At 41.9% G+C, this 23,939-nt stretch overlaps 1 protein-coding gene across 1 annotated transcript in view; it reads right to left on the reverse strand.

The window, feature by feature from the left end:
- cdh13 (cadherin 13, H-cadherin (heart)) overlaps nt 1-23,939 on the reverse strand; it is a 299,197-nt gene that overhangs the window by 96,205 nt on the left and 179,053 nt on the right. Inside the window, exon 8 of the mRNA XM_068723607.1 lies at nt 15,015-15,193. Within this exon, the coding sequence (XP_068579708.1) occupies nt 15,015-15,193 (179 nt within the window). The remainder of the gene's footprint in view (nt 1-15,014; nt 15,194-23,939) is intronic.

The raw sequence follows: 23,939 nt of genomic DNA on the forward strand, positions 1-23,939 counted from the left end.
AAGAAGTGCAGAGACCGATACAAGTCACCGTGAGGTTGTTTGGAAAAAGTTGTCATGATAAATTATTGAAGGGTAAATGAAAACTTTTTAACTACACTCACTGCCTCATCCTTTAGACTCTTCTAGCCACACTTTATGTCAGGGTTAATCATATATTATCAGCTATAGCTAATAAATATATCATCTTGTTTCTGTTTAATGGAACTCTTTCCACATTGTACTCCAACATCCACTGGATGAATGTGAAGCTGCTAGATAAGGAATTCTCACAGCTCACAGTGTGTCGTTTCCCAGGCGGGTAAGTACGGTACATCATTTTCCATGTGGCCGAGTTTTCACTGACGTCATGCAACAGTTGACCAACCCAGTCATTCTTCAGGTGGTCACTTGATACAAGAATGAAGTGTTTGGTTAGGAGGTACCATCACGGTGTTGTAGATAGTTTATGGCATGGTAGCAGCGTTTATTAATAATAAAATGATTGAGTACTTCCTGATCTCCGACAGGTTTATATCTTATAAGTAAGATATTTATAATGTCAAGGTAAGTCATGGAAATGTCAACTCGATGCATAAGGTATTTGGGACTCCCACATACAGTAAAGACAGTTTTATAGTTTGTTTTTTCTTATTATTTATCCTCGATTTCGTTTAGTTTTAGGGGCTTGGTCAACCCAGCATTTTAAATGTCAAAACTACACAGAGGAGTCAGTGAATTCTGATGGAATTGCTACAATCTAATGATGGCAAAGTGAATGTTCGAGAGCCAGAGTGAACCTATTGTCTCATCAGAGACCAAACAAGCTGTAGGTCACCAAGTTAACCAATGTGTCTGCTTTAGTAGATGCAATATGCCAAGCTGTCAGCTTAGCAAGAGCTTGTTTTCCCTATTTCAAAGAAAAGACTATTTGATCAAATAATGAACAAAATGGGTCGTTGATAACACACAGATGATTTCTACAACTTTCTCAGTTTAAAAAAAGGGGGCTACAGGTGTCTATACAGGTCATTTAATGATGTTATGTGTGTGTGTGTGTGTGTGTGTGTGTGTGTGTGTGTGTGTGTGTGTGTGTGTGTGTGTGTGTGTGTGTGTGCGCGTTTTGGTACATAGTGAGTTTGTGAGTGAATTCGTCCTCTTTTTCTCCATCAGGATGCTGCTGTTATCGTTGTGGCCCAGAGGCCACAGGACTTATCAGGCAAACATTCATCCATCCGGGTCAATGCCAGAACCCAGAGCCGCTGCATGACATCTGGACTATGGCTTCAACACAAACCTCCCTCCCCAGGATTGTACTCAAATATTGACTCTATTCCACTGAACAAACTTCAGAGGAAGTTTCCGTGGTGACTGTCTTGTCTCAGATGCCACTTTGTAGCGCCACAAGCTTGGCGAGCCACGGGACGGGGCCTACTGTATCTCCAGCTCTCAGAGAGACGAGGAAGTCTCACTATCCCTTTGAACAGATTCCGCAGTGTTCAACATGACCCTATGTGGGCTCATTGTAAATATTGTTTATAATGCACCCACCAATGCACTGCAACATACAATGAATAGGGTTCAAACCGTGCAACATGAATGAGGTTTACCCATCAATATGGAAGAAGTGCCATCGCAAGTCATTAAAGGAAGCGTTCAACATTTTAGGAAATATGCTCATCTTTGCATAGCGTTAGATGGGAAGATTGAATCACTCTCATATCTGTACGGTCAATATGTAGCTGGAGCAAGCAGCTGGTTAGCTTCACACAAAGACTTTAAAAACGTGAACAAATATCCTCATACTTGTATATATCGGAAGGACCGAACATTTCCATAGCTTTGTGTGGAACAAACGCTATTATAATTGGGTCAGTTCAGGCATCCTCTCAGAATACAGAGATAGCCAAAATAAAAACTACAACAATGCAGCTGACAGTCAATATTGATCTTTTGCTATCTATTTATGTGGCACACTGATTTTTTTTTGTTTTATTTCCGAGTCATCTGAAGTTTCCTGTGGGATTCCACTGAAAACATTTCAAGCAGACATCTAAGATAGAACAAACCAATGATGTCTTTGTATGATTGTCCAGGGAGAATTGTGCGAGAGAGAGAGAGCGAGAGAGAGAGAGAGAGACAGAGAGAGAGAGACAGAGAGAGAGAGAGAGAGAGAGATAGAGACAGAGAGAGAGAGCGAGAGAGAAACAGAGCGAGAGAGAGAGAGACAGACAGAGAGAGACAGACAGAGAGAGAGACAGAGAGAGAGAGAGAGAGAGAGAGAGACAGAGAGAGAGAGAGAGAGAGAGAGAGAGAAATAGAGCAAGAGAGAGACAGAGAGAGAGAGAGACAGAGAGTGAGATATATATATATATATATATATATATATATATAGAGAGAGAGAGAGAGAGAGAGAGAGAGAGAGACAGATAGTAGAAATATGATGCTAGTTTAAGTGCATTCAATCAAACTCTTGGACTCAGACTGGCAATAAATAGATTAAACATTAAATACAAAGTGGCAGGACAGAAGGTTTAACTCCCTATTTGACTAAATAAAAGCCAATTTAAAGAATCCCACTGCTGGGCTCCACAAGGAGAATTACCGTATGACCTCCGCACATATGCCGCAATTTGTGTCAATGCCAACTTCCTCTTCTCGAACTTCTCTTTTAGAAAAGAATACAACTATAAACACAAATCCAACGACTGATCAATGTCTCTACTGAAGGAGGGGGTGCACATAGCTATTTGGAGGGATCTATACACTGGCCAACTAAAGAGAGATCGCCCCCCCGGTAGCATTGTCTCTGCTTAAGCAGAGACAATGAACCATGCTGAATTTCATCAGCAAAGAGAAAGTGGCATGGAAAAGGGAACAATAAAAAAAATACTGAGCACACAGCAACAAACTTTTCCAATCAATGCACTTTCTCATGGAGACAGGGTGAAATTAATTCTCGCCTGAAGGGCTATTGTAGGGGGGAGGTTCACTGGAGAGTAAGAGCTGTTGACAAATACTCTTTATCCTCAGGTCAATGAGGATGGGAAAAAATAAGGGATGAAAGAGAAGGAGCGAGGGCAGACAGCAGTGGGAAGTCTTGTGAAGAATGAGACAGCAGGAGGGAGGGAGGGAGGGAGGAAGAGGACAGACAGAGAGAGAGGCAGAAGTGAGGGAAAGAGCGATCAAGAGGGAGGTAAGAGTGTTGAAGCTCTCTCTAAGCCTAATGACCATCACCAGGACCTCCCTGACATCCCTGAAGCCCTCACTTCCACTTAGCATGGACGTTTCCCTCGGAGCAGCTAACAGTTGTCTCACCCTAATTATTCCGTCCTCCACCTGCACGCCTCAGTCTGCTTGTCACTCTCCTTCATCTCTCTATTCTCAGGTCTCACCCTCCTGTCCTTTCCTCCCTCCTTCTCTCCGCTGCCCTTTCAATACCTCCTTAGGACACAGGGAAAGTCAGAACTCTCCATTCTCGTAGATTAGTTCTGAATTTTAAAAAGGTCTTGTGTTGTTTTTTTTCTTCTGTGTGCATAATAATTAGAATGAGCCAATATTTAATATCTTCCATCCTTTGCCATTTTAGATTTGTTTGTTTTTAAGGAACAAGTTTAAAATCCTTCAAAGTAGCAGTCGAAAGACTAACACCATTTTCGGATGGGGCAGAATACATAAGGATTATTATTGCCTATCATTATTATGGACTCTTCCCCCTTCTTACTTTTTATGGTTGATTTTTTACTACCTTACTGAGCATAAATGGCTTATTTAATATTAGCATTATTCATACCAGACTCTCTGTGCCTGGGAAATGACAGAAACAACTTGGAGCAGAAAGAATGGCCGACTGGGCCCGTGGTACTTTCCAACCTGTTCATAAGCAAAACCAAAAGGTTGGGAATTCAAATAAGAAACCTGGAAAATAACGTAGGAGTAATTTAGTATTTAAAATTGGGTGTCTCACAAGATATATATTTGGAGAGAATTGTCCAAATTGAAGCATCAAAGGCCGAGATAGAGACGCTTCCTTACTCGTAAACCCTACATCTTTTAACCCCCACCCCACCAGTTTGTAATGCAGGCGTTCTGTAATTCTGTAGTCCTCAAACCTGACCCAAGATAACCGTGATGATATACCCAGGCTTACATTGTCACAGAAGACATTATTAAAAAATGTTCCCAGACATTTGTGATGGATACAGTGCCATTATGTGTAAAATTGGTTGACTGTTTCTTTAAGGAGACTACGTTATTACTCATGTATATTCTTCAGCACGGCGCCTAAACTTTTTAGTTTGCCGTCTCAGACCTAATTCTTTAATCACAGCTTAATGAGAGGCAATTCGCTTGACAGACAAAACTTTTCCATCATCTGCCAGCTTCGTAGGTTTTAGACTTTGAACAGATTGTGTTGCTGCAGTGTCTCTACCCCTGTGCCACATGGACATAAATAATGGATGTTTGAAAAGTCATTACAGCACTCTGGGATGCCAAGCAGGTTACTGAATGTACACAGCAGAAATTCACTAAGCTCTGGCAAACCACAAGGCAGATGACTTAGCTGGGATTTTAATTGCTCACAAATGAACAACATTATTTTGCCTTTGTTTTAACTCGGAAAATGTCTCTCCGAAGAAAAAAAATGTCCGATTTGGGTAAATTGTGAATGTCCAGAGCAAATATTCAGTATTAATGTGCAATATACGGGAGTCATTAATATAACAGACAAACAATTTTTTGCTGAGTAAATATACATATAGTGGAGTAATGTCTACCTAAGGAGAGAATAAAGTCACTCTCCCTCTGTGTGTGTTGTAATTCCAGCTTCTCTGTGCTTTGTTGACATAGCTGGGCCTCTGCTTTTTGTGCATGTGAGCGTGCCCCACTGGCTACTTCATGGCGATTAAAGCTGATGACAACGGCGTCATCGAGAAAGCATAGCTACCATCTCAGGTTTCCCCTCAGGTAAACACCGTTACCTGCTGTAGTTTCCACTGTTAGCTTTGTGAGCGAGCATATCGGGTATATATAAAGTCAAATATATTCTCAACCAAGAGAAGGGTTCTTTTTAGGCTTTACGAGTAAATGAGATATGGCTGTACATCTACTACGCTTCTGTCCTCTTTAATAGAAAGGCAGGACACCTTCTCTGCCGGTTCAGAGCACTTTGCGGTGTGGAGGTCTGATGGGGGGGGGGAGTAGCCGATTCGGCAGCCAGAACGACGACGGACACCGTCAGACCTCTTCACCTTCTTTACCTCTTCACCTGCTGACTGCTTAACACTACAGACAAAGTGGGAGCAGAACTACGGTCGCATGGCTGTTATATATTGCAAGTGTGAACGTAAGCGGGGCCTGTGCTTAGCAAAGGGCGCAAAAACAGTAATCCACGACTGCATCAGCTCTTAGACGGCAAGGTCTAAACGATTTAGAACAAAGAGTTGAAAGACAGACAGGGAATAAATAATGATCTGGGATTTTGACTCATAAATTGAATAAATCTGTCAAGCCTTACTTTTTTTCTATTACTAATTCTATTACTCTCTTACAGGCCTATCAAATTGGCAACAATTAAATTGTGCATCAAGACATTTTGTAAAGTCATAATCCTTATGTGTTTTCTATTACTAATCACAGAATAATGTGTCTCTGACTCCAAAATCTCTCTTCATTTTAAAGTCTATCATCAAATTTGTCCTGCCTCATTCCTCTCCATTGTTCCATCCTCTTAGTGTCTTAATGATCACATTTTGCACCGTTCTCCTTCTTATTTCCATTTTACCTGACTCGTCCGACGCAACCGATCTACCTTGTTGTTCTCTCTGGTCCCAGGCTTTCATTGACTTCTGTCAGTGAGACTCAATTAAAGCAAAGGGGAGGAAAAAAAAAAAGATTAACAACACACACTTTTACCCACAATGCCCAGGGGACTCAATTTGTCTTGAGGAATGCGCTGCTTAAAAAAAAACTGTGATTGACACCTCTAACCTTCATTGGGATGTAATCTTCATCTTTAGCACTCAGAGATCTAATTAATTAGGGGGAATCTCATTTCCTCACTAATGCAACTGGACAGAGGCGTGATAGAAGAGGGAGAGAAGGGAGGAGGATGGAGAGAAGGGAGGAGGAGGAGAGGAAGGATTCAGATGGAAGGGGAAAGAAAGGGGAACCGTATTTCATCAATGCCTGTGAACGGTGTCCACCTTGTTCATTTTAGAGAAGAACAAGAGAGCGTGAGGTGGTTGGGTTCAGACCAAATACACTGTATTGATTACAGCTGCCAGAACTCTGGCTACTGGCCATCACATAAGGAGACACTCCAGTAACACTCCTTATAATGGGATCTCTTGGTAATGTACTCAAGTGTTTCACTTTCTTTGCTGGACTTCTTTTCTGTGTTAAAGCCATCATCTACAGTATGTTATCTGGTTGTTTTGTCTTCTTGCTGCACTGCAAACAGTTGTGTGTCAATTTATTAAGTAATTTGCAAGTAATTCACGCTAATCTTGAGGACTCAAAAATTAAAATCAGTTGAATTGGCTGTGGATGCATGTACCTTTCCTATTTAACCATGACAAAACCTTGACTTGTTGTTTTACTGTAGCACATGTCAAGTGTGTGAACAGTAATAAAAGACAAGCCTATAATAAGGGATTTCATTTGACAGCAGCCACGGTAAAGTCCTGGCCTTAATGCACTGTATAATGAACGCTCTATGGACCCTGTAGCATCAGCGCTGGATATGTAACAGCATAGGGCCCTGAGGATCCTTTTTTTTTAATAAAGAAGAATATGCTGCCAATCAATGGCAGTGGCAGCTGAAATTGGATGTGACTTAGCTGTCAGTAAATGAGCAGCACAATGTGAGTGAACGTGGAGAGGTTGTTGTTCATAACTGGACTGTAACGGTTTTAACGTTGCTATATTTCTGGGGTACTGGTACAGCCAGCAGATATCCGGGCTTCCTTTTTATGTTTGCTGCTTATTGTTTACAGTCGGATTAGCAACTTGCGAGACTGGATTTGGAGTTGACAGAAGTTAATTTTAAACCAATAAAAAGTTAAATCATTCAACCAAAGCCTGCTCAAACGGGATTAGACAGTACTACTTGGAGAAGAAACAGAAACCAGAACGCTTTTGATACCAAAATCTTGTCCCTCTGCCTACTGATTCTACAGAAGAATACAGAAACTGTTTATAGAGATTACACAACATGAGAAGGAAAAGTAAACACATTTGTACATTCATAGAGTCTGGGTGTTTCTATGAGAGAGAAGGAGTAGATGCAATATTAACAATTTCCAATGAGGTATTTGTATTTTTTTGTGTGTAAATACCTTATCAGCTATTACAGTATAGTGTCTAGAGGGGAACCTTAACAAATGAAACATGCAATGCCTTATATGTAAATAAGTCTTTAACAAAAAGATGTAAACACGTTATACACTGTGAAAGTTTCTTTGCATGATGTATTATTCCGAACGTTGTCGTCTAGATGATCTCCATGTGTTAATATAGTCCTCATCTGAATTCATTTTAGCAGCCAGTGAGAAACATCTCTGATATTGAGGGCACTGGAGACCAACGACACACACACACACACACACACACACACACACACACACACACACACACACACACACACACACACACACACACACACACACACATGCACTAGCCAAATTAAAACAGAAACGCAAATCAATCTCAAAAGATCATTGTGTTAATCATCAGCAAATCTATCAATTTAAGGAGTGACAACCAGCTACCCCCCCCCACACACACACACACACACACACACACACACAGAGTACATGCACACAAGGTCCAAACTAAAGCACGGTATGACTTCACAGCATCAGCCACTTCACACAGGAAGCAACCGGGTATATAAAAAATATTCTGTATCGATTTTTTCTGAAGGGTAGAAAGACCTATGAATATATTTCACACTACTTGTAGTCCACACTGGTTGTAGTTCATTTATACACACTGGCTGTAGTTCATTCATATACTGTAGGTCTTGATGCTCTCAGTTCTTGCAGATATACACTGCTGTATCTTATAATGACTTCCACACAACTCTGAAGCTTGTGACTACAGATATGGTTGAAAAAGCATCTTGCTGGGCAGTGAATACAAAGTGCCTCGGCTACTTTGTTGTTGCTATGAATAAAATACCTACGCTGTAGCTAAAAAAGATTATCCATCCTGCTGCAGTCTCTTTGCCCTCGAACATTCCCTGAGTCTCACTTCTCCATTAAGCTGGCGACTGGAGGCTGCATCTCTGAGCAGATATCGCACCGGCACTTCACACTCTCTCTGATCCTCCGTCCTTCTTGTCGGCCACCTCACAGGCTGCACCTCTTCACACTGGCTTGCCATGCCTCTTTTCTCCTTATCCACTCCGAGCCTTCTGGACCTCCTAACGCTGTCCACACTCGCCTGCATCTCTCACCACCCAGCTCATCTACTCGCACCTTTCCAATCTACAGATCATAATAGGGGGATGAAAGGGAGTTTATAAACTGAAGTGCACATCAGATCTGCTGTAATGAAATCTTATCAATGTGTTCCCCCGTGCTGTATGATTTGCATATAAATGACATAATGTAATAACTCTCTCAGGCCTCTACCTGGGAGGAGTAAATATCTCTCTGTCGGCTTTGTCTCGTTGCTGTGACGCGAGGAAACGAGACGCTAATTGAAGAGAGGAAAGCATCTTTATGTGATGACTGACATTCAATTATGTTTGGGGGATCAGATTAGGTGGTGCCCCCAGAAATGTTTGAAAACAACATTTTGCAGAGCGCCAACTCTGAAGGCAGCCGAGGATGTAATTTGAATGGCTGCTTGAGGCCCGCGCTGAATGGCGCTGCTCTGAATGGAATCACTATGCTATGACCTGCGAGTAATTGGATGTCCAAAGTGAAGTGTTGACAGAGAGGGGGAAGCGAGGCTGACAGAAACAAAAAAAAGAAAAAGCGATAGACAGTGAAACAGGGAGACAAAGAGAGAAAATAAAACAAAATGAAAATCAGCGAGAAGACAATGCAGGGAGCAGGCACGGCGAGAGGTGAAACAAAACAAAAAAGCACAATAAAAGAGGGAAAGAATGACAACAATGAAAACAGAGAAAGTGAATGCGGTTTTCCACGACGGGGAATCTGCCAAAGCTTCGGTTGTCATTCATCACAGCGCACAGGCATGTAGCCACTGTGGCCACCGAGCCAAATAAGCCATTAGACAGGATAAGCTTTCTTATCAGCCCAATGCTGTCAGGGAGCACACTGCCAAGGTCGCACCAAACAAACAGCGGGTCACTTTACTTACATCTATCAGTACATAGTATACTGCTGATCACAGGTAATTGTGTACGTCCATCCATCTACCAGTCAATCTGGATTTTTACTCGTTAAGCATAACAGAGCAGGTGTTGTAAAGTAAACACATTTACACCGCAGGCAACGGGAAGGTAAGTCCTTAATATATTGCTGACAGACCATGTGCGTGCCTCAGCAAAGAATAGAGCCCATCCTGGTTATCGTTTATGTATACAGTACAACAGGCTGCATCTATTCAACTGACTCAGAGCGTAGAATGGCACTTTTGTCATTTTTTCCTGTAATGATTGTTAAGCACTGCTATTCAATCTGAAAGTCACCTTCAGGTAGAAAAGCACAACAAGTTGTACTGTATTGTTTGTTAAGATGTGCTTTCTGTCTGACAGAAGGAAAAAAAAATGGATTTAACAAGCACTCACGACGCATCTCCACAGATGGAAGGGAATACAATAATAACTGAACCTGCAGGAAAAGAAACATGCAGGTTTACCTGCTTGGGTATAAACATCACAATTCCACCACACACACACACACACACACACACACACACACACACACACACACACACACACACACACACACACACACATCCATTTTATCTCCATGTAATTCACCTTTGTAGAACATGGAAGGGGATGGAGGGGTCGGCCGACTCCATCGATTGGCTATCCTTAGCAGTGACAGCTCCCAGATTGGCCAGAGAGCATTAGAGAGTCAGAAAGTCACACTGCCATTAGCAGTCTGTCCTCTCTGGTTACAGCCTGCCTGCACACAGACAGTCCATAGACTGGAATAGATCACAAAGATCGCTGTGTGTGTGTGTGTGTGTGTGTGTGTGTGTGTGTGTGGGGCATCAGCAGATGGCTGTGCTCATGACTAGGAAATCTGATCACTCTATCACTGTAGTAGCTTTAAACATATTCGGCATGAAGATCAAGCCAATAACCTCAGCTCTCTACTTTGATTTTTCTTATTTAGCGTGTGCCGTTACCTCTCAGATCAATGCCCGTCTCAACATCAAGGCACGCTTTCCACATCTATTTGCACGTGTGTCTCCGTGTGCTGGTAAAATGGTCCTCACAATGTCATCAGGGCAGTATAAATCAGAATATATGAATTCATGCTGGCTACACGTTACTGTATATGAGTCAGGAATTCAGAGGAGCCTTGTTATTTTCGAGACCACGGGGACATTTTCCGTGCTCCCTGCCTGCATGCCTCCATCTTCCCAGCTCTCCTCACTTCTTTTTCTGATTCACATCTCCAATCCTCCAGTTCACAAGCCTCTGAAAAGGATGGACTGCAGTAGGACTGTGTGAGTGTGAAGTGGTGCAAGAAAGCACAGTTGGCTGAGAGAACTAGGGTCTGAATGATAATTCAGCCAGCTGAGTTTTGGGGATTAGTTTCCTGTATCATGCACAGTAGGAGATTTGCTGCTCAGCCAATCAAATATGGGTATTTCGACAAATTTCGCAACTCAAGTGAGATTTACACACACGGGGGAGAGACGAGGAAAGAGAACGAAGAGTAGGAGAATTACGTGAGTCAGAGAAGTTATTTCACATGGCGTTCTCCAAAAAGAGAAAAGTGGTCAGAGAGACCAGAGAGACAAGAGAGACCAGAGTCTTTAACCAAGAAGGGACAGACTGGTGAATTCTTCCCACAGGCAGTTTAAAACCAGTATATCTCATGTGTTCAGAGACTGTGGAGATAAATACAAGCGGTAATGTGAAGCGCCACTACGAGACAAAGCATAACTCTTTTTAGCAAACTTACCCACTCACATCCAAAATGAAGTCACAGATAATAAACTACCTAAGAGCCCAATAGATCAGAATCCTAACACATTAATTCACTAGAGGAATCGAGCTGAAACAAGTGGTTTTTAATAACCACAGACAAAGTCCCTGCACACAAATTTCTCTTATTAGAAGATGAGGGAAATATAATATTGTGGGTTTTTTTATTGACATCACTTCACCCTGGAATGAATGAATTTAAAGCTGCAGAGCAATTCAGTTAAATTCATTTTTATAAAATGAAGTACTTTATTTTAAGATGCACATTTTCAAAAGCCTTCTGTTATGAAATATGTTCTTTAATCCAGCCCTTATTTTTCTTAAAGCGAGAGAAGAACATTTATTTATGTTGTATTTATTAGTATGTATTATTTATAATTCATCCAGTTTAATTTGAAATCTGACAATAAATATTCTTCTTTATTTGATTTGACAGTCAGTCAGACTACATACAGATGTTAATACAACTGTTGGCTACTTCAATACATATGGCACTAAATCATAATGCCAGTTAAGACATTATTGTGATGTTCCAGACCTTTGCATGAGGACATTCTCTCTAACTGGACCTCGTTGAACTTTAATTTCATTATATTTATGCCTCTATGATGGATGAGGCTGAAGACATCGTTTGTCCAAGCTTGAATTAACAGATTTGTTAATTTAAGCTTGGACAAACTTAATTCTTTCAGAAAGATAACATAACACCTACACATAACACAATGCAGCTGTCAGGCTGCCATATGCTTACCTCCACACAGAGGGTGGCATGTTGGTGAGAGATCTCAACCCTTTTTCTTTCTCCCAATACCAATCAGATGTCTATCAGCATATTGACTTTTCTGATCCAATTCTACATTTGACAAAAAGTCACCCTCCCTCTGTGTATGTTGTTATCAGAGCTTCTCCTTCTTTGTTTACGTAGGCTGCCGGTCGATCTTGCTTTTAGTGCATGTAAGTGCATGTGGGTGTGCCCCACTGGTTAGCTCACATTAGCCACTCTGCATTGCTCTCATACAAGCGTAGCACCCATCCTCCAGTTCCCCCCTCAGGTACACACTGTTCGGGCTGTTAACAGCGTTGACATGTTGAGAGGCAATCAAAATGCTCCCTATCTCGGATCTGGCACCTTTTAATTCCAGTGAGTGTTGTACAGGCATGTGTTTTCATGTGGGAGCTACACTGCACAGCCTCAGCTCATCGGCAGACACTTTCAGATGTTCGTGAACACGTGAAGAAGGACATTTCTGTGAAGCAGATTTATTTATTCTAACAGCGTTTGGATGATTAGGAGATATTTTATATGTGCATTCAGTGAAAGATATGAATTTACGTCTTTTCAGACTCATCCCGCCAGTAATATTAGCTGTCAAAAATTACAGCTAACCATTGATCCAACAGCGTCGTGTGTCAGAATAATATCAGACAGTGAGTGAGGAGAAAAACACAGAGCGGTGGAGTAAATGTACATATCAAGACATGATTTTACACCAAAGAGAAAACACAAGAGAGGAAATCAAACGGATTTCCATGTGACAAAATTGATTTTCCAATTTCCTCCAGAGTGCTTTCTTCTTACCCGGAGTAGGTGAGATGTCTATCCAAATACACTCAAAGCTCCACCTGAAATATGTGGAATTTTGATTTTTTTTGTTGTAAATCTCTCTTTCTCTCTCTGTCATACATATACAGCACACATATGCTGTACATGCTGTCTCCAAAAATATATTTATATATTTATATACTGCATGACAGATGGAAGGGATATGTGACATGCCGGAGCCATATTTATGAGAATGTGCTGAAGTGGCTGGGCTTAAATCTCTTCAGACCTAGACGGGGACAGTTGAGAACTTATGCCTTCTGCACTTCCATCTGGCTCTGCTGACTGAAGAAGTATTACTTTTTTTCTCTATTTTTTTTTAAAGAGATGCTGCACTGCGGCTGGACTACTGCTTAAATCCCAGAGGACATTTTTGAAAAATCCAGCACGCTAATAAATGATGGCGGTGTGAGGGGGGGATAGATACAACATAAAGACAACATGGCACTCCAGGCTTATACAGCTGTTAGCTGGCCACATCTTTCATGGACCGTGACACCACTCATACTTCAAAAAGGACTTTTGAAAGAAAGATTTGTGTGTTTTTGAGTTGCTGTAGAACTGCACAGCAGAGGAAAAACAAGGACAAACCACTAATGTCAGGGAGGTCTTTGTCACAGCAGTAATACTTCACGAAGAGAAGATAAACTGGAAAATCCTCAGCCATCACGTTTCTTTTTTCTAAAGCTTTTATAATCCTCTTGTGTGGGAAGATACACTACATTAAAACACTCATGATGGGCTGTTTGAAACAAAAAGGGTCAAAATCAATGTTTTTCACTAAGTCCACACAACTCCACACCCCAGGTATTTCACTTTAGCCCCAACCTACGCGGACGCAAGTGACCACTATAGGAAAGTTATCATACTTCACGCAGCCCCCTTCAGGAGCCACAAAAGGCTTCATACAACGTTTAGTAAATGGGTAAAATCGGTGTAGAATCCCTTTAAACGTACAGTCTGCTCCCAGGCAGATCTCAACAAACTCAAGAAACTCCGGCTCCAACCGGTTAAATAGGTAATAACAGAAACCTCTCCATGTCTCTGCATCAAAACAAATGGAAGTCTGACAGGAACAGGAATGCACTCAGCTCTGTCCAGACAGCTCCCAATGAGAATCAACAGGAAACGATGCGTCCGGACAAACTCAGTGTGGCCGCTACCTAAGGTGCTCATTAAATCAGTAACTTGACTCCAGTGTGAATCTGCACACATACAGAGACGGCACACTCGGGTCTCAGATCTTCTTGACTTTGAAGGACTTACTAATAACTTCAAGAGTTTATCGACGATGGAAAATAAAGTGATCGGAGATTTATTGAGGTCGCAAACAGGCTGACAATTTGGCTGCGTGTGCCTACTTTGAAGGCATTCAACTGCGTACCAACACCAGCCTGTTAGTGGTTGTAATAAATCTTGGCTGCCGACGGGTGGAGGAGGACTGCTGTTGTTTTGTTTTTGTTTTCTTTTCATGGATCTTTTTGAAAGATCCTTGAAATTACATCGTTCAAAAGGCTCACTATCACAGAGGAGAAAGACAAGCATACGTCTCTTGAAACATTCAATCTCTCAATTGGCTCAGAAAAGCAGCACCAACAGCGCTCCCTGCATTGATTACACTACATCTCATTTCACCGTACTTTTAATCAATTACACCTCTATCAAACAGTTTACAGTAGCTCGGGGAGCGGCTCATCAGGCCGGTTAGCCGCCATGGTTCCAGCAGTTCCGGATGGGAGGTTTTCAGCCGGGCTTGTTGGACACCACCAGAGCCGGCGGATGAGTGTGTACCACCTCAATTAAACTGTGCGCTAAGTGTCTGACAACAGCTAATATTCCTCTTCCACCAGCGAACCCAATCGATGTTCTGGCATTCGTCACACTGCTGAAAAAGCAATCATCCCGTTGTCTCGCTCCGGTTAGACGGGGAAATGGAGAGACTCTCATCTGGCTTCTGCGCCCGCTCACTGGAATGGACCAGCGCTTAATCTCACAAAGGCACACACATGTGGTTGGCATACAACACACACACACACACTCACACACACATACTGTATACACACTTTCTTCACTCTACTCACTGGCAAGCATTGATGACATGTTGAGAGAGAGTAGATGTACCACAAAAAAAAAAAAATGGCAGTGACACGTGTAAGGCTTGTGACAATAAGCTGTCCAGCAAAGAGCCACGCTCCACTTGGAACAGAGTGTGACACACACACACACACACACACACACACACACACACACACACACACACATTTGCACACGTTTGTCAAGTCAACCCACCTCCCTGTCAAGCAACTTGTGGGAGATGACGGTGACAATGTCGCCTCTTTCCGCATCGATGTAGAACATGTTCGGGGACGGCTTGTCCGGCGACTGCCTGACGATGTTGTAGCGCAACGCTGCGTTATCCGTGCCGGGGTCGTCTGCGTCGAACGCCGTCATCGTCATCACCGTGGTACCTGGAGGAGACAGTGACAGACGGGGGTTGAGTCTGAACTCTTTTCATTTGAAACATGTGAGAGTGGGAGCTAAACGCTGGTGTGAACACAGCATTTTAGAAGACTGAAAACACACTTTTAGAAGATGCAGCAGGAGTTGCTTTTGGATTCTGGAGATTGATGAGCATTTTTCATTGTGTCACCCAAACACAATTTAAAAAAAGCTCCCCGAAATATTGTTTTGAAATGAAATGAAACAGGTTGACATCACAGACTCTTTCTAAAGGTATGCACATTTTGTCATTTTCTATTTCAAAAGCTTTACATATAGATAGACTATAGATGAGCTAGAAATAAACAATCAAAAATTCAACCACTACTGGAACACATGTTCATGCTAACACAGACAGGCTTGTTTTCTACTTGATATTTCTTATCAATGTGTTTTATAATATGCACTGTGGTTGGGGATCTAAAATGAGAGCAATCTTAGCAGCAGATGTTTGAAAAGAGCAATTTCAAACTACTGATAGCCGCTTAAAAAGTTAGCCTTTCCCAATTATGTGTTTTCTCCCCGGTGTCAGCTCGAACAGCATGGTGCATTTGGTTTGGTAATGGGAACAAAAATGGAAATCTCGCCCGCTGCAGCTGAGCTGAAATAGGAGGCAATCCTTGACACACCCTGAACCCTCAATCTCTCCCTCCTGTCAGTGACGAGACTCTCACACAGATTCAGCGGGACACACTCGATCCATGCATACAGAAATGTGAACATGCAAATGCACGAAGGTGCGCCTCGCTCGTGCGCGCGCACGCGCACGCACACGCACACACACACACACACACACACACACTTTAGGTCGTGTCACTTCTGAGTGGTGTTTTCCATTTCTCCATTGCGGGCAGACGTGTCTATAAACTGCATCTCCGTCCAGCACTTCATGTTATTGCTGTCAACCGCTTCCAGTCGGACACCTCTGGTTAAAACATCACCGCCTGAATACCTCCTCCATTTGTTTAGGCTTTAAGTTTGACTCGCTCTCAGAGAGATACGCGACTGCATTCTGATGAGACGGTGTGCCTCCGATACAGATGGATACTTCTGAAATGTAGAACTGATGAGTGTGTGTGTGTGTGTGTGTGTGTGTGTGTGTGTGAAATTTGAAGTAAAAAGGTGGGTTGACGCTTTTTCTTTCCAAACAGTATCAAAGTATTGTCAGTAGATTTGGTCCTAAGTCTAAAATGACATAACTAATCAATGTAGATGATTTTTAAATCAATATTCGAGTGGGCATAGTTTATGAAGGTCCTGCCTGTGTTACCTTACATTAAGCTAATTCATTTGTGAAATAATTAAGCCCACTGCAGTTTTATGTGTTTTCTGACAACAAACTCCTGGTAATTTTGACTTGACCCACATACTTAACGAAACATTCTCCTAAGCACCAAATAACAGCACTGCGTTGCACGGCTCATAAACATCAATCTCTTTTCATGCTTCTCTTTAATACCCGATAGTACTTTGCCACAGTGCATTAGCCAAACTATTCAAATAAGACACAAAAGGGCTACTGGAAAATATGCAAAGTCTACATTAAATAATAATGGCTTAGTTCCAAACGTTTTTAGTCCGGTTGAAGGTAATGAGGGGCAGAGAGGTGTGGGGTTTTATCCCCTTGGCATTTGCACTTCAAGGTGAACCACTAATGGTTAAGTAAACCAGTAATCCTTCCCCTGCAGAATAATTACACAGTCCCATCTCCCCCATTACCTATACTCTGTTCCACTTCACACCTCGGAAGCCACACTGTCAGAGATGACTCAGTGAGCCTGCGCACAAACACGCTCCGTTTTGCACACAGACACACCAACCAGCAGCAAATTAGTGTTAAAATATGATGACTAAATTGATTATCTTGAACAGATCTCAATGAATTATGTTCTCATTCCGCTGGCAAACCAAGGAGTCTTGAATGCAACGCAATCATAGTACATGTTTTATGTGATATTGGAGTGGCCCTGTCGATCCTCACTGTCTTCATCAGATACCATAATTCCACTCACAAATGAGTATCATGTAGCCAATAAGCATTCAGTCGGTCCGGAATACAACTATCAGCATAAATCAGCTTACATGATAAACATCTAGCGTGCTGTAATGGGACAATGGGGCCGGGTATAACTTACACTGATGCCTGTTGTGTTTAATCATAACATGACATCGTGCAGGTGGCCTCGACGAGGACTCATTGCCCCGTCCTATCAGCTTCAGCCTCTGGCGGGAGCCAAGGTCCAATCAATCTTAACTGCATTGGATGGTTGTATGGTGGGATGGATGCGAATGCGCAGGACTGCCATTACCTCGCTATCACTTGCACCCAACTGCCGTGCTGGTGGATGACACCGGCTCAGGCTGGATGAGGACAAAAGTGATCCGATCGCGATGGAGACGGCAGAGAGAGAGTCTGCAGACGCGCTGTCTGTCAAGCTAGCGTGTAATGCGTTGTACGTGTGCGGTGCTCAATCAACAGAAAGAGAAGGATAGAAAGAAAAACGCTAGAGCAGGACTATGAGGTAAAAACATCACCGATTCACACAGAAAACGAAAGCGCACACAGAGGCACATGTTGTGGATTGATTTCGTCACACGGGCTGGTGAGACACGGCGCTGATGCCTCCAGCTAACTCCTATATCTTTCTCAAACACCAAGGGAAATCAGTGGGGGGGCGGCAGATCTGTGGGTGCCACCAGGGAACTGACACAGTGTGAAGAGCCAAGATGAAGCAAGAGAGCGCAGTTGATTTTTTTTTTTTTTAAACAAGGATAAATGTGATGCTAGAATGTGTTTGAGTCTATGTGTGTGTTGTGTGTTCATAACGCACTGTCTAGGTGTCAGAGATCCACAAGAGTGTGCGTGATTGTAATTTTATTTTAAGTTATTCAGAATGTACGCTGGGTGTTCAAAAAGCTGAAATGGGATTTCTGTTAATCAGACTCGAATGGCTGAGAAAGAGTAAGAGCTGACCCACTCTATTCTGAGGTGTGAATGAGATCAAAGGGAGATCAAAGATGAATCATCTTATCCAACACCGATACTGTTGAGATTGTACACGACTATGAATTACACGCATATAAGTGGCAGAACGCAGTGGTAGATGGAGACAGATAGAAACTTGAAGTCTACAAAAGTAGTGGAAAATGCCACCACTAAACATTTGGTTAACCTGATTTCGGTCACATTATATCTGTCCATATTTACTATGTAGTCACGCTACAGACTCAGAGGTTCTGAGTAATGAAATGTAATATTAGGGGCTGATCACACAGAGAAGCAACACGCGCGGCTGCTTCAAAAACGCCCCTTGGCATAGCAAGTCGGGCAAAACAGCTGATGAGCTTGTTGAGGAGGCTGCGTGTGAAACCAGGCGATACAATGTAAATTACGCGGGGAAAAACAGATTCAATACTGACATCGAGCTCTCGGTGCTGCTCTGCTGTTGGATGAAGAGAAGGGGAGAAATAATATAGTTTATCGCAATTAAAAAAATGCTAATATCATTGTCCGCTCCTGCCACATCTACCGGCATTAAAACAGAAAACAGGAAGTGGCTGCCTGATGCGACTCCATGCATGGCGCTGAAAAGTTGAGAATATGTTAACTTGTCTGCACGTCCAAAAAACAATCAATAAACTAAAATCAAACCAGACATGACCGCTCCAACTTATTAGCTGCATCATAATTAATGATAAAAAAGTGTATATGTTTACCTTAACTTTGATTGTTTGATTGTTTATTTAGTAATGCATTTTTAATGTTATAGAGAAACACGTATGACTCTAAAAACTAGTGTCCAGTGGCTTTGAAATACGTATGAAAGTCTTTTTACAGGACTAGGAATCCAAGAACTGTTTCATTTTTCACAGGATTTTAACCTTGCTTCTCCCCTCAGCGGCCTTCTGCTTTTGCTTGTATTTCTTAAGGGGCATAATAGTTACACCATTAAAAAATTATACCGCTTAATGCAGTGGTTCCCAACATTGGGGTCACGACACCAGAGGGTGGGTTGCATGATGATTTCAAGGGGTCGTGAGATGATTAACAATATAGGAAAACGGAAATAAAAGGATATTTCTGCTACAGAAATTATATTAATTTTCCTGACTTTTCTCTAATATTTCCTTTTTGTTAATTTGTTAAGTACTTTTACCTCTACAAGTCTCTGAAGCTATTAAAAGGAAGCAATCAACTTTTTTCACAGCTGACATTTTGACTAAATAATAAAAAAAATATAAAAAAACTGTCCTATTTTCACTTATACTGTATCTGGTTATATTTTTTCAGAAATCACAAAAAAGAAAACGACGTCCTTGCCGCCAACAAGACACTACTTCGCATGGAGGAGGCGGGTTAGCGGTTAGCTGTAGCAACTAGCATTCCGCCAGAGCAAACCACAGCGCCGGGAGTCACGGCGGGCTGTGGCCAGCAGCAGCACTGGGTCTATTACGGCTGCAGCAGGTACTTTGATGATCCTACGGGAAATCAGGGCAGTCCTCCGGGATCGAACCCCCGGTGCTGGGGTTTGCAATTGCTGAATTTGTGTTAATACAAGTCCACTCACTGAAGGTCGGTCTCCTGAAGCTTCCCTCACAAAAAAAAAAAAATAGGAGACAATTACTAGTTTCTGCTGCTTTTGGATTTAATCCAATAAACAAACTACCGAAACGTTCATGGGCCGCACAGCCCATGAACTCTGCCACTATGGTGTTAGTGGCAGAGTAAAAACACAAAATAGGCCAACGCCAAGATAATAGCAGGCTTATATTGATCTGCTCTCCAGGTTTCAACAGTTTGGTTGAATTTTGCATGAAAGAGAATAACTAAATGATGTTTGCTTGGACAACAAAATAAGCTTCAATGCACTTTTCATCACAATGCACTGTTGATGAAACAACTATTCAAGAGTAACAGTGACAGAGGCAGAATGGGCTTCTGAGATTTTCATTCTTCGCATATCCATCTATTTCCACTCGCGTCTAAAATGAGTCTCCTCTTCTCAACTGTTGTTGCGCGCAGCAGTCCTGACTTTCAAGTAGTAAGGTGTATATTGGTGATGCAGCTTTCAGCAGCCGGGCTCTCTGTGTGACTGAATGCTGCATTGTACTCGGGCCTGTCTGCGCTGTTTGCCTTCCTATTGTTAACACTACACCACTCTTCAGTGTTTTGAATCCCAATCGTCCGTTTGCCTCCGTGTCTTTTGTTGAACCTGTCATTTCAAAGAGATGATTCTAAAGACCTGTTTCTGCTTAGATCAAATCACGTCATGCTTGCACTGGCAGTGGCTGTAATCTGCAGTAGCGCTCTTTAAACCTTTCCAAATTTTAATTATTTTAATGTTTTCTTTCATTTTATTTAACCTTTTACTTTTATGCAGGGTTACAAGAAGCTACAAAGTGAATGTTTGATAGCCTCGTATATTAGTACGCAGGCCTGCTCCACGCTTCCCTTGTAGCCTGTCTGAACACATTTAATGTCTCCAGCACGTTACACTCATTTGTATACCATCATCTCTTAAGGTACTATCAGTATACACACTGGACCTCCTCGCCTGCTCACCTTCCTGTGCTCTCTGTCTCAAACGGTGACATCTGCACTAGCTTACATGACTGAACCAGAAAATAAAATGAATCCTTTAAGTCAAAATGTTTACCAAAAGGTCATTCTCTGACAATGTTATTCCAGTGCATTCTGGTTCATTTTCGGCACAGTGTGCACATCTTTTCATATTGTGCCCAGATCGATCTGCATCTTGATTCTTATTGTGATATTTCTCATTTCCAACAAAAATAAGAATCTATATTTACAGCTCGGGGGTGAAGCGACCGTTGTTTTGAATGACGTTTCACCACACGGCTAGTTGTCTCTAAATAAATGAATTCAGATGCAACAGCGTTCACGGCTGAAGCTGACAATGTGCAGAAGTGTTATCGAGCTCTGCTGCACGGAAACTAAATTTGAGATAATGAGCAGCAGATCAGACAGTCACATGAATAGAGAGAAAAACAGTCCGGCTCCCCTCTCCGGCCCCCTCCACAATGCAGTTTCCTCATTCTATCTTCTCAGCCCCCGTCTGCTCAGGCCACAGCTGGACCAGTTCAAAATGAACAAGTCACGCTCGATACAACACAATGTAATCCACAAAGGAAAAACAATAAAATACAGGCGTTCAGCATCTTATGTGTATTGAAGTTACATACAATATCCATGAGAATCCTGATGCTATATAATGAATAGATAAATACATACATTTGTGCTAGTGGTCGTGCTTATGCACAGCTTACAAACAAGGATTGACAGAGGGACGGTTATTGCTTTCATCACGGCATACCGATGACACATTTGCTCATGAGAATATAAATAACTGGCTAATGAGAATATAAATAACGCAAAAGCTAATGAACAGAAGAACCTGCAAAACAACTCTTCTATCTAAACAATGACAATCACAGCTGGGTAATGAAATCATATCTTAACTTGATAATTGAAAAAAGTAATTGAATTGTGTCAAGTCATTTGAAAGGGGAAATCAGACTGGGAGTGGATCGCTCATGAGAAAACACTCAGAATAACATTTACATTGCAGATGTGTAGTCATGTTTTTAAAGGAGCATCCGCTTATAACGTTCATATGAATTCATTGGGCCATACATGGGACAATGCATTTATGCAGTTCAAAGTCCAAAAAAGCAATTATTTTCCCAATAGTTCAACCTGGTTATTAAGCTAACAGCAGAGCTCTACCTGTATTAGTTTTTCATCAGAATGCATTATGATTCACCACAATGGACAACTTGAAATGGTTCAAATCTAGAGTGCTTGAAACAGGCAAATGAAAGTCACCTCCTAACACTGGCTCCAACTCCTTCTGTTGTGTCCATTGTATTTCAACCATATGCGGTCTACAGCACAATTAAGGTATAATCAGTGTAACACATTTGTACTATGTGCTTCTTGGTTTATTCATCAATCCAATCATCTGTCCATTCATTGTGATTTGCTTGGATCTCTCCAGGAACACTTATTCATGATTATGGGACATGTATTAAATGGACTGTACTTGTATAGCGCTTTTCTACTCTTCCGACCACTCAATGCGCTTTTACACTACATATCATCATTCACTCATTCACACTCATTCACACACTGATGGCACAACTTGTGGGCGCAATTTGGTGTTAAGTGTCTTGCCACAAATCAACATGGACTAGCGAAGCCGGGGGCCGAACTGCCGATCCTCTGATTGAAGGACGACCATGTTCTACCACTGAGCCACAGTAATATATGTTGAAAACAAACATGTGCTGCATTTGTAGTGAGTTTGTAATGATTCATTCATCATTCATTAGACTATTTATTCTTGTAGCCAGCTAAGCACCGTCTACAGAGACAATGCTTTTCAGCAATTTAGTGCCAATCATACCCCCTGAGCGACAGATGAGGAAAACCGCAATAACAGAGGCAGCATGCTGTTTTAAATGAGAAAAATAGTAAATATTACAAAACACCATTCAGAACAATTAGATAAAATAATAAGCTTGTCTGTGTTCCTGTCTCTTTAATTTGTTCTCGGCCTATTTTTCTTTTTTTTTTAATCTCAGGCACCAATACCATGGGTGAAACTGCAAATACTACACAACTCTTGCATTAGGGATTTAAATCAGTTGTTTTTTTTGTCCCTTCATAGCTAATTCTCCTGTATTTGCATATATCTGCATGTCCCCTCCTCTCCCACTGGCATAATGAATTCTACAAGTCCCATTGTGGAGCCAAATGTCGGGCCCTGAGGCTGGCAGACAGTCCACGGAGTATAATGACCGGCTGAACCGCCTCCTCTCGTGACCCCGAGAAGAGCCCAGAGGAAGGGAGAGGAGAGAGAAGTCAACTAGACGTGGGAAGAAAACGGACGGAATTAAATCAAGAACTGAGCATAGAGATGGTGAGGCAGAAGAGGCAGCCCTGTCTCCTTCAAATTACATTCCCATACAACAATACTGCAGTGAAGGACATTTCGACGGAAACTTATTTTGTCGTGGATTATGTTTGCTTCTGATGCATCACAAGTGAGTTTCACATACACATAACACAGGGCTTTCTCTAGAGACAGCTGTCCCATGTAAAGTACTTTTATTGTTGTTGTTTTTTGTTTCAATTTCATAGTCCTTTTAAACCAAACCACAGCTGTTTTTTGTTTTGTTTTGTTTGATAACCACGTGTTTCAAACGACTTAAAACTCCGCAAAAAATATGTTTCCCTCCAAACGTAATTCAGATTACAGTTTAGTTGTATGCGAGTGATATTTTGTAGAAGACAAGGTTGGAAGAAGCTGTCGACTCAGCTGTGCACAGCACACAGTTGCAACTGTAATCAGCAAACTCAATAACAACCTAGGGTGTATTGATTAAGGAAAAACTTCAGCAGCCACACCACATGATGCCATCATTAAAGAAAATCTAATTACCCTGTGGCTGTGATGCCACCAGACATGTCCAAATGGTTCACGCTTTCAATGTTGTGCCAAAGCAGAAAAAAAAACAAGTCATTAATCCGAGGGGGCAGGGAAGTGACAGAATATTGCATTCGTTTTCTTAGGCGTAATTAATCATCTTGGTGTGTGCACAATTAGACAGCAGATCATGTCAGATCGTTCTCACGCTTATTCAGCTGAAGCTTCCTTAGAGGAATGTTGGATGGATTCACAAAGGCGATCT

Source organism: Cebidichthys violaceus, unplaced genomic scaffold (assembly GCF_023349555.1).
Source record: "Cebidichthys violaceus isolate CVI_PGR_0920_01 unplaced genomic scaffold, fCebVio1.0.p SCAF_3, whole genome shotgun sequence".
Lineage (NCBI taxonomy): Eukaryota > Metazoa > Chordata > Actinopteri > Perciformes > Stichaeidae > Cebidichthys > Cebidichthys violaceus.